The sequence below is a fragment of the Amblyomma maculatum genome, unplaced genomic scaffold (assembly GCF_055883805.1).
Source record: "Amblyomma maculatum isolate TAMU_Amacu unplaced genomic scaffold, ASM5588380v1 scaffold_13, whole genome shotgun sequence".
Taxonomy (NCBI): domain Eukaryota; kingdom Metazoa; phylum Arthropoda; class Arachnida; order Ixodida; family Ixodidae; genus Amblyomma; species Amblyomma maculatum.
The window spans coordinates 10,479,925-10,491,235 of NW_028146738.1; the positions used below are offsets into that span (position 1 = coordinate 10,479,925).

At 42.5% G+C, this 11,311-nt stretch overlaps 1 protein-coding gene across 1 annotated transcript; it reads left to right on the forward strand.

The window, feature by feature from the left end:
- Nucleotides 1-1,554: 1,554 nt before the first annotated feature.
- Nucleotides 1,555-6,573, forward strand: LOC146172189 (uncharacterized). Its single transcript, XM_084585994.1, has 8 exons — nt 1,555-1,781; nt 1,935-2,109; nt 2,760-2,946; nt 3,025-3,276; nt 3,716-3,887; nt 4,983-5,115; nt 5,902-6,002; nt 6,528-6,573. Exons 1-8 carry the CDS (start codon nt 1,555-1,557, stop codon nt 6,571-6,573), a joined length of 1,293 nt encoding a protein of 430 aa, XP_084442120.1.
- The last annotated feature ends 4,738 nt before the right edge of the window (nt 6,574-11,311 follow it).

An 11,311-nucleotide genomic window follows, 5' to 3' on the forward strand; every position in this document is an offset into this window, starting at 1 on the left:
AGCAAGAAAATAGCCAGACGAGTACGCAATAGTAAGAAAAATTTAGCAGACCATGGGGTATACTCTTTGGGGCCCAACAGAGGAATGCAACTGTTTCAGCAGCATTATGTTGCATGATGGCCCAAGCTCAACTGTGCTGAGGCTGCTTAAGCTTAGGATTGAGTGGCAAGCATGCTATGACTCACAACTATGCCTAAGCCTTTACTCCAAAGCCCAGATAAAAACACACATGACGAAAACGAAACAATCACGTGAAACAACCCCTGGGTTCACCTGCTGCACAAAAAGTCACTCAAAAAAGACACCTCCTTACTATAAAAAGCAAGAGAAGTCATGCTGACACACTTATTGTCCAAATATGATTCAACTATTTCTCTCGTCATCTTTTCTTTGTGGCGATACAAACTCCTAACCTGGTCAAACTTAGAAGTGCACTTCTTCTCCTTCATTGTTTCACATGATTGGCAATGTGAGACCAGAAATGTTTTGTCCTTGCCACTTTCCAAGTTGTTCCGGTATTCCAGTAGTCTTGTGGAGCCTGTTATATAGGACAAACAGGACGATGTATTAACAAGAGACTACTGGAACACCAGAACAACTTGGAAAGCGGCAAGGACAAAACATTTCAGGTCTCACATTGCCAATCATGTGAAACAATGAAGAAGGAGAAGTGCACTCCTATGTTTGACCAGGTTAGGATTTTGTATCGCCACAATGATGACGAGAGAGATGGTTGAATCATATTTTATTTCAACGGACAATAAGTGTGTCAGCAAGACTCCTCTTGCTCTTTCAAGCAAAGAGGTATCTTTTTGAGTGACTCTTTGTGCAGCAGGTGAACCCAGGGGTTGTTTCACGTGATTGTTTCATTTTCGTCAGTTTGTTTTTATCTAAGCATGCTATGCTTGACTGATTAGTAACTACAAGTGAATGATTTTGCCATTGCTGCTGCTGTAGCTAACATTGTGCTCAAAAGAACTGGCAGTGAGAGCAGCTGTAAAGACGTGGGCACTTTTTTTTTGGTGTTGACTTAAAAGAGATGGCCATTGAAATACGCAGTCAAGAACTCAGACGAAAAATTTAAAGACATTGCGATTTCAAAAATGTATATTATAACCATATAGGGGTGGGCTGATGTTGAGACTTACTTACTTATTACTTACGTATTTACTTATTACGTATTTGCTTATTTATTACTTATTTATTTCCTTCTTTAGCCCGACCAAATGAAGTGAGATTGCCAAACTCACCACGATGTGAGGGCACTCTGCAACTACTAGCCCTAAAATTCACTATGTGAAACTGCAGGAATAACACTAAATGTCAATGTTATTCATTCAAAGTGGCACTAACTGTGCCCTTGTCACAGGAAGATTACATTGATCTAAATGTCTCCGAAATTGTTTCCTTCCACTTCCTGTTATCAAGCCTCATTTTAATAATAATTTTGAAATGAGAGCAGTGCTAGTCATAGCGTGTGCATTTGAAGGAGCCACAGGTTTGCACTGGTTCATTATTGCAAGCTTTTTTTTTAATTTTCAGGTGTCTAGCTCAATGGCCGTCATCACAACAACATGTGATGAGGGTCACCGCTGTACTTGGTTCAGCCAGCCAAGGCAAAAGAACTTTCCGTGCGAAAATGTTGCGATTGGCGCAGCAATTCTGTTTGCAAGGTGCATTCCTACTCAGGCCCTCCATTTGTTCAGCCATGCTGGAGTGGCTTGCTTTAGCAGGCGAACGTATGACCGCATACAGAGCCGCCTCTTATTTCCAGCGGTGCAGAAGATGTGTAGATTTTGTGACCTGAACCTGTTTTGAAATTTTGCATGCATTGTTCAGAAAACATGTATTTCTGACCAAATAAAAGTCAGGAACAAAAAAATATCATTTCTATTACAAGCATGTCACAAAGCATATGGTGTTGTTTTGTTACCCAAGGTGTGGCAAGAGGAGAGGGAGGCATTGCTCGACGCACTGAAAGTGAGAAGCAATGGGGCAAAACCTGCTGGGGACGGCCGAGCGGACTCCCCAGGCTATAGTGCCAAATATGGAACATACTCTCTGCTCGAAACATCTGACAATAAAATCATTGATGTCCAGCTTGTGCAGGTGAGAGCAAACTCTCCTAAGTACCTAACCATTAGTCATACCCTTCATTTTTCTTACATGTTAAGATAACTCATCACCTTTAATGGTGTTTGTTCAGCCTAGCAGGCACATAAGCAAATAAATGTAGAGAAATGAGAGGCTCATTATGAGATCCACACTAAGGGAGGTAACTGCCACTCATGCTTTCTGATTAATTTGAATTTGCTGTTTGAAGTAAAGTAATCATAGAAAGAATTGATGAAAGTATGAGAAAGAACAGCCAGCAGTATGATTGAAAAACCACAATGTGTATTTTCATTTATTATTTTAGGGAATATGGTGTAAGTATGGCATATACATGCTAGTATGTTTATGGCCTATGTTTCTAGTAACGTCTGGAATCAGGCTAGTAGTATGGAAGGAAAAGTCAGTGTTAAAAAAATGAGCAGCATACCTTGCTTCACGACTAAACGTTCGTTTTTTCATGGTGGCTTTCAAAGCAGATAATAAAAAATTGTCTGACACAAACTGTTTGCCGAAATATTTGTTTTCTGGTGGGCTAGTTGCCACAGCAGTATGTTTATTGGAACAGGAATCATTTTGTACTAGTCTTGACTACAGTTTTCTTTCCAGAAGTCTAGCTCATTATTTAAATATACAATTTCTTACAGTCTACTGAAGTCACTTGCAGTGGCAACATGGAGTTGGAGGGCCTAAAGGGGGCCTTGGCCTCTTTGAATAGCCATGACATTACAATCAATGAAATAGTTACAGATCGTCATCCTCAGGAACGAAAGTACCTTCGGACCAACCGGGCGAAGACGACTCATCTCTTTGATACATGGCACGTGAGCAAAGGTCAGTTGCAGAAGAGTGCACTTAACACAAAGACAACATGCTTCGTCACTTTCAGTGATACCCATGTTCTCTTTCCAGGGCTGAGGAAAAAGCTTCTTGCCACCTCAAATTCCGCAGATTGTGAACTGATTGGGCTGTGGACCAAGTCTATAATCAATCACCTTTATTTTGCGGCGAGTGCTGGTGCTGGCAGTGGAGACCTGGCTGTCCATGTGTGGCTGAGTCTGTTGAAACATGTGCAGAATAAGCACCGTGGCCACGGTGTCCTGCATGACACATGGACCAGGTGCCAGCATGGCCAACTGCAACCACGAAAGTGGTTTCATCCAGGTGCTCTTTCCAAGTATTAACATCTTCATTGAATTTAGAATGATATTGAGCAGCTAAATTGCTTGTTAATTAAATAGATGCCTAGTTGTGTTGGAATGGTTCATGGTTCACGAAAGATTCAATCACTAATCTCTGAATTTGTTAGTTATAGATCTAACATTCAGGAAGTTTAACAAGGCCGAGAGAAAAGAACCTTGAAATATAGACTAATTTCAAACATTATTACATGTCATGGTATTGAAGTCTTAATATGCATTGAGCATTTCTTGTATTTTATCTGAGCGAAAGTGTACCCTTTACAGTCATAAATGAACCTTTGCAGAGGCACACCACTCAGATATGAAAACAGACATTTAGCTTGTTTTTGTGGTAATGCAAGCTTCCTTGCAGTTTCTTGGTACTCAGATCTCTTTTGTTCTTATTGCATATATTGTTTCAGACTCAGATGCATTCAACAAACTTTGCCGCCTCTTGAACTTCAAGCGTCTCCTGAATGACATTCGGCAGTTGTCACCCCACCAGCAAACATTTGGTGTGGAATCGTTTCATGCAGTCATCAACCGGTTTGCACCAAAGGCTTATGCCTTTTCATATCATGGAATGCAAGCAAGGTGGGTCTGCTCAATCAAGGTCCAGCTGCCTTTCAAGCCTTGGCTAACATGAATTATTTGTAATTATTACAGTTCCAACTGGTGGCCTCATGATTTATAGCAAAAGAATGCTCTCTGCACTATTTCAAACCTGCCACACCAATTAGCAGTGCTAAGAAAGTGGGCCACATATGTCCCCTTAATGCAGTAAGCACTCTGAAAAATTTGGGCAAAAATAACTGTTGGCTCTCTTAAAGGGAAAAGTATTTATTGCAGTGAAATGAAGGAGGCTGTCCTCTAACCAATAGATATCTTAGTGTTTAAACCATTAGTTTCCTTTTTGAAACATGTTTTTTTTTCTTTCTGCATCTTGTCTTTGTCACCTGTAACACTCATGGTTGGTATATGCTGCAAGTTCAGCTTCCTTATACATCACTTTAATTTTCAGGCAAGTGTTTAGTATTATTAGGTTCGGTTAGGGACATATTGATGGAGATAGTGTAATGCAGTTCTTAGCCATGAATGTGTTGGGGACCTCTTGAATAACATGAGCCCCCCCCCCCCCTCCCTCATGTTATTCAAGAGGTCCCCAACACATTAGGTGGCATCTGGTGCTTCCATTTTGTACAGAGTGCTGCTACAGTTCCACGAGCAGGCCGCGGAATTCCGATTGAGCCAGCTAAACAAACCTCTAGAAAGCCCTAAAAAATCGAATTTTACTGTGAATCGGATGCCTCTGTTTACAGTGCATCCTGATTTATATCCTGCACTTTACGGTCTGCGTGAGTTGCTTTAATGCAGTTTTCATTGTGCATGTTTTCAGGTGTGGGTGTTGTGGCTCCATCAAGCAATCTTGCCAAAATGGCCTTAGCAGTGTCATGGTTCTAAGAGGCTTGTGCCTAAAACTTAGTTGGTGACAATTTTCATGCCACAGCAATAACAATAAAACAAGTAGCTTGGTGAAAAGAATAGGATGAAAAATATGCATGTTTTTGCTTATATTTTCTTCCTTTTGTTCCTTTTCCTCTCAATGTTACCATTTCATTTGTAATTATATGCTGTTGCCCTGTGTCCGCTTGGAATTTAGACAACGGTGCATTATATGACACTTTATAGGACTGCTCTGTCGGCTCTACATTATAATGAGAATGCTGGCAACAGTCACTCGGTGACAAAAAGTGGAGAGCGGCGATGGCAGCGAGGAAAGGGGAGGTCACCGTGTGCCCCATCAAGGAAGCCCCTACTTATGGTTTGGAGAGTATTTCTCCTCAGTTTGCCATGCTTGAATAAGATAACTGTTTTATAAAAGTATTACATATTACACTTCCTTTCATTGTACACATTATTGTGCACTAGCAGAAGGTTGAAAAATTGGCAAAGATAGTACAACTGTTTTGTCTACTGGGGCCTGATACTGAAGGATTAAATCGCGTTGAAGACAGCTTCACTTTAAAATAAAAGAAATTAAAATGCCTCTCCGCTGTGCAACATCAGTTCAGTGCGCATAAAATGCACCAGATTAATTATTTTTCTGTGACTGAAGAATAATCTGGAGCCTTCCTCAGTGGCATCACTCATGGTCTGTACATAGCCTCAACACAACCCGAAACTTAACATGCTAGTAACTTATTGTGCAAGTTTAACTAGGTTAACTTCAGTAACTATCAAATAGCATTGTTCTCTATATCCATGCTCGCCAACAAAGGAATGCACACCTTTTCTCCCTCACAGGTCATTATGCGGGATGTAAGCGTTTTTTGCAAGCAGGTTTTGGCTGTCATTTCGATGCTGAGGTAAAAATGACCCAGGAGGCTGTGATGCTTTTCAACTCTAGCCTAGTTGGCTAGTGCGCACAATATCTGGAGGGGCCGTGATCATTAATTGATAATTCATTGTGCGACACAAAGCCAATTAAGGAATTAACTGTAAGACTGACTAATTGGTTTATGCTTCCATTTTATTCTGCTTGCTCAAAACATTTGTGTCTTTATGTACTCTTGCAGCGTATGTGGGTCGCATCCTCTGTGCTGTGCAGGAAGAAATGGACTCAAACAGCCAGGCTGCCAGGCTGCTGTTCCCGCCACCTCCCCTCACAAGTGCTTATGAGGTCATCAACATATCAGATCTCGTGGAAGCGTGCAGGTCACGTTATGAACTACATGACCGCCCAATGCCTAGCCCATCTGAGTGAACCTTCTTTGCAGACGATGATAGTGTCGGCTTCAGTTAAAAGGAATGCAGACACCTAACTTTAGTTGCATATGTTTTCTTTTCTGTAATGATGCATAGCATCTTGATAGTGTACGTGGTGCACCACATGATACGCTTCTATTATTGCTAAACAACCTGTAAGTTAATTTTATTTTCTTGTAATGCTTCAGTTTAAATGACCAAATGATAGCCCAGATGTCAAAAGTAGGTTTAGGGCACTCTGTGCATGAAAAGTTACAGTATAATTACTGATATATTGTTTATTGTCGTTCTAGGAAGCTAGCAGGCACGTTGCAGTGAATTGAAATAATGACACGGGAATGCTTATGTTGAAGTTTTTTCCATGCCTCACATAGCCAGATCAAGCAGTCTATTAGGGACAAAGTTGCATGCCAGCTATTAGGGTGTCCCTGTGTAATGACAGCCTCTCACCTGGTGCTGGTGTTGCAGTGGGCCATTCAAGAATAATATCATGGAGCTCATGCTCCTCACCTAGTTTCTTTCATTGCTCTTGTGCCCTACGCCGCAGTTCTAGTATTTTATGGCCAGCCTATACACCTACTGTGAGGCCCACATTTTGGTTTCCCAAAGCTGTGGTATGTCCCTTAGCAGCAGATCCTCACTTCGACTCTTACCATAGCTGATATACCTGTGGAGCAGCGGAAAGTGGCTTGCATCCATTATCAGTGCCATTTCCACCTCGCTAAACGCTGCAGCAAATATCACCTTTAGCTTTCTGAGACAACCATCTTTACAAAGTAACTATATGCCCGATAGTTGCCAGCAGCTACTTGCAGTTCTCCGGCATTTACTTTTCTCTTCCTTCTTTATGGGCATCAGCCATTCCCTAGAATGGACACAATTTTACCATACAATCCTGATAGCAAGTGCATGCCCCTTTCAGAGGCAGCCATATGTGCCAAAGTATGCTGCTAGCTAGCCCACTCTTTTACCCAGTGGTGTCGCTAGGGTCACCCGCACCCGGTGCAGAGGCACGGCTCACCCCCTCCCTCTCTTGTTTTAGTTACCGAATCGCAACTTCCTTTCTACCTGTTCAGTCCTCATGGTTTGCTTCAAAGTCAAGTTTGCTCTGCACCTAGCCGCGATGCGAGTGATGTGGCTTTTTGTTTCTTTTTTTAGCACTTGCACACTTGGACGCAACGATCGTGCCCCACGATTGACAATTCAGCAAAAGATCACTTCAAAAGCACATATTTCCGAAAAACGCAGCAACACTAGCACGTGTAAGTAGCGAGGAAATTCACTGGGCAAGCGGCTTAAGACAGGTGATTCCCCAGTATGAGACCATACATTGTACTAGTTAGGTCCCAAGCAGAGCCCTTCATATGCCATATATGCATAGGTGAAAGCCTTTTACTTTGCATTCTCAACATTTAACTTTTGTCCTCTCGTTTCCCCCAAAAGGTGCTAGCTGACTTCTATATTCAGACTGCAAAATTACCAACATGCAGTGATGCCATACAAACAGGAAATATTGAGCGCGAAACGGGTTTTGGAGCAGGAAGGCGGTGGGCGTCTCCGGGCTCATTTTCTTTTTAATGCTTTCTGTTGCATTTCTCATTTTAACAAAGACTTCGCCTTTTTCAGAGAAAGAAGGAACGAACCACAAAATGCACTACGTTAGCACTCTTAAGTACACTCACTCTTAATTCCCCTTTTAAAGCACCTGGCCTCACTAAAGGTGCCCTCCTTCTCATTTTTTTGGTCAGCGCGTAGTGATGAGACTTGCCATTCCACTGAGCAGCGGACATTCCGTGCCTTTCAGCGTTATGAAAGTGTGACGCAGTTGTGTGACTGGACCGAAGATTGAGGGAGGTCCGCCATTGTTGGTGTTTGCACTGCCACTTCATCATACAAGGATGCTATGGGCATAACATATTTTCGCTTCATATTCCTTGTTTCCTCTCATAGTTCAAATAATTCTGCCAACATATTCAGCTGTACAAATGCTTGGAGAATAGGGATAGGGGTAAATTTTGGAAAAGACGTGGTTGTGCGCATTGCATTTCTATTTATTTTCAATTCCGCCTATTGCCACCTCGTGAGTCTTTGCAATTGTGCCTGATATAGTATCCTCGGCTGTAACACCAATTGTACAAGACGTCTTGCCATGTCCGCTCGAGCTCCTCCTTTCCTGGACAAAATGCGTTTGATCAAGTTTAAGGAAGTCGCAGCTACTTTTTTCATCTTATGGAGCCATTGTGTTTCTTTGCCGGATTTGTGAATTTCTAGACCAAGAACTCTGAACTCATCAACCTCTTGCAATGCCAGATTTTCAGTCTTTAGGGTGACTCATTGCGTTGCCAATTGTTTTCTTCCATTCTTGTTTGTAACATGAATGTAGCTGGACTCTGAGGTGACAATTCCAGACCTGCATCTTAGACGTATTCATCTATGGTATGTAAAGCCTCTTGCAGATGTAGCTTCTGTCTCTCAAGTTGTTTATGAGCAGACAAAATCATGACATCATCTGCGTATATCATGAACCGCACTTCTGATATTTCAGCTAATTTCCACGCCAATGGAATCATCATCATTATCATCATCAGCCTAACTATGCCCACTGCAGGATGAAGGCCTCTCCTATATTTCTCCAATTAACCTGGTTCTGTGCTAGCTGCATCCACTTGACCCCTGCGAACTTCTTAACCTCATCCGCCCACCTAACTTTCTGCCGCCCCCGGCTATGCTTTCCTTCCCTTGGAATCCAGTTTGTTACCCTAAGCGACCATCGGTTATCCTCTCTTCACACTACATGTCCTGCCCATGCCCATTTCTTTCTTCTTAATTTCCACTAGAATGTCAGTAACTTGAGTTATTTCTCTGACCAACTCTGCACGCTTCCTGTCTCTTAATGTTACCCCTACCATTTTTCGTTCCATAGCCCTCTGGGTTGTCCTCAACTTAAGTAGAACCCTCTTGCTTAGCCTCCACCTTTCAGCCCGATAGGTGAGTACAGGTAAGATGGAACTGTTGCATACTCTCCTCTTGAGGGATACCGGTAAGCTCCTAGTCATAATCTGCGAGTGCTTGCCAAATGCACTCCATCCCAATCTTATTCTTCTTGTTATTTCCTTTTCATGGTCCAGATCTGCGGTTACTACCTGTCCTAAGTAGACATTCGCTACTTCCAGTGCTTCGCTACCTAACGTTAACTGCTGTTACTTCCCGAGGCTGTTGAGCATTACCTTAGTCTTCTGCATATTGATTTTTAAGCCTACCTTTCTACTTTTCGTGTCTAGGCCATCAATCATTATTTGCAGTTCCGCCCCCGAGTTGCCTAGCAAGGCAATGTCATCAGCAAATCGCAGATTACTGAGGTATTCTCTATCTACCCTTATCCCGAACTGCTCCCATTGCAAGTCTCTGAATAATTCCTCTAAGCAAGGTGTGAATAGTACTGGGGAGATCGTGTCTCCTTGCCTAACACCTTTCTTGATGGTAATTTTGTTACTTTCTTTATGCAGAATTATGGTTGCTGAGCAGCCACTATATATCTTCCAGCCCTTTCATGTAGCGCTTGTCTACCCCCTGATTTCGCAATGCCTGCATCACCGCCGAGGTTTCTGCTGCGTGAAATGCTTTTTCTTAATAAATGAATGCTATGTATAAGGGCTGGTTATATTCCGAGCATTTTTCTATCACCTCGTTGATGGTATGGATATGATCAATAGTAGAGTACCGTTTCCGAAAACCTCCTTGATCCTTTGCTTGATTGCAGTCTAGGGTTGTCATTCTATTAGCGATTAGGTTAGTAAATACCTTATATGTAACAGTCAGTAAGCTGATATGTCTAATTTTTAGGGTCCTTAGCGTCCCCTTTCTTATGAATCAGGATATTTGCGTTCTTACATGGTTCCGGTACTGTCCATGACACCAGGCACTGCGTATACAGGGTGGCCAGTTTTTCTAGCATCCCCCCCATCTTTCAACAAATCTATAGTTATCTGATCCTCTCCAGCTGCTTCCCCTCTTTTCATAGTTTCTATTGCTTTCTTAACCTGATCCTTCGTCACTGGTGGAATGTTTGACTTTCTCCCTACCGCCAATCTCATTACGGTCCTGACTACTTTGGCTACTGTAGAGATCAGTACAGAACTCCTCAGCTACTTTGTCTATCTTGTCCATATTGGTGATGACATTGCCCGCCTTGTCCCTCAGCGCATACACCTGATGTTTGCCTAAGCCTAATTTTTTCTTTACCGCTTTAAGGCTGCCTCCGTTCTTTACAGCATGCTCAATTTTCTCCATGTTATACTTCCTTATATCGGCCACCTTGCGCTTATTGATTAGCTTTGATATCTCGGCCAATTCGATCCGGTCTGTTGGATTGGAAGCTTTCATTATCTGGCGTTTCTTAATCAAATCTTTCGTCTCCTTAGACAGCTTACCAGTATCCTCTCTAACTATCCTACTGCCTACTTCTACAGCGCAGTCAGTAATGATATCTTTGAAATTATGGTTCATTGCTTCTAAGGTAATGTCGCCATCCTCGGTTAGAGCTGAATATCTATTCTGTAGTGAGATCCCGAACTCTTCTGCCCTCCCCCTCACCGCTAATTCGTTGATGGATTTCTTCCTTACTTATCTGTTGCATTCCTTCTTCAGATTAGGCTAATTCGGGACCTCACCATCCTGTGGTCAGTGCATTGCACTTTCCCGATTACCTCTACATCTTGCATAATGACGGGGGTTGAACACAGTATGAATTCAATTTCATTTTTAGTCTACCCGTTAGGACTTTTCTATGTCTACCTCGGTTCTTTCGTTTGCTGAAGAAGATATTCATGATTCTTAAGTTATTGCGCTCTTTCAAACTCAACTAGTAACTCCCCCCTGCTATTCCTAGAACCAATGCCATAGTCACCTATACTGCCTGGTCTCCTGCCTGCTTTTCCCCTATCTTGGCATTGAAGTCGCCCATTAGTACAGTATACTGCGTCTTTGCTTTTGGCATTGCCGATTCTACATCGTCACACTTATTACTGCTTATTAAGCCTAATTACGATGCCTGCCACCCTCATTAATACTGTTACGGGGATGTACGTAATGTGACGGCACTGCAATGGGCTGAACTCGACGCTAAGACTTCGGTAGCCGTGCAGAATCTACTCTCTCAGCATCGTTCTTTTTTTCAACGCTTCGTCGTGCCCGCGTTCCTCGATCGTCGTCTTTGTCAGTGAGCACACTTTGGTCCCGCGTTTCCCGGTAAC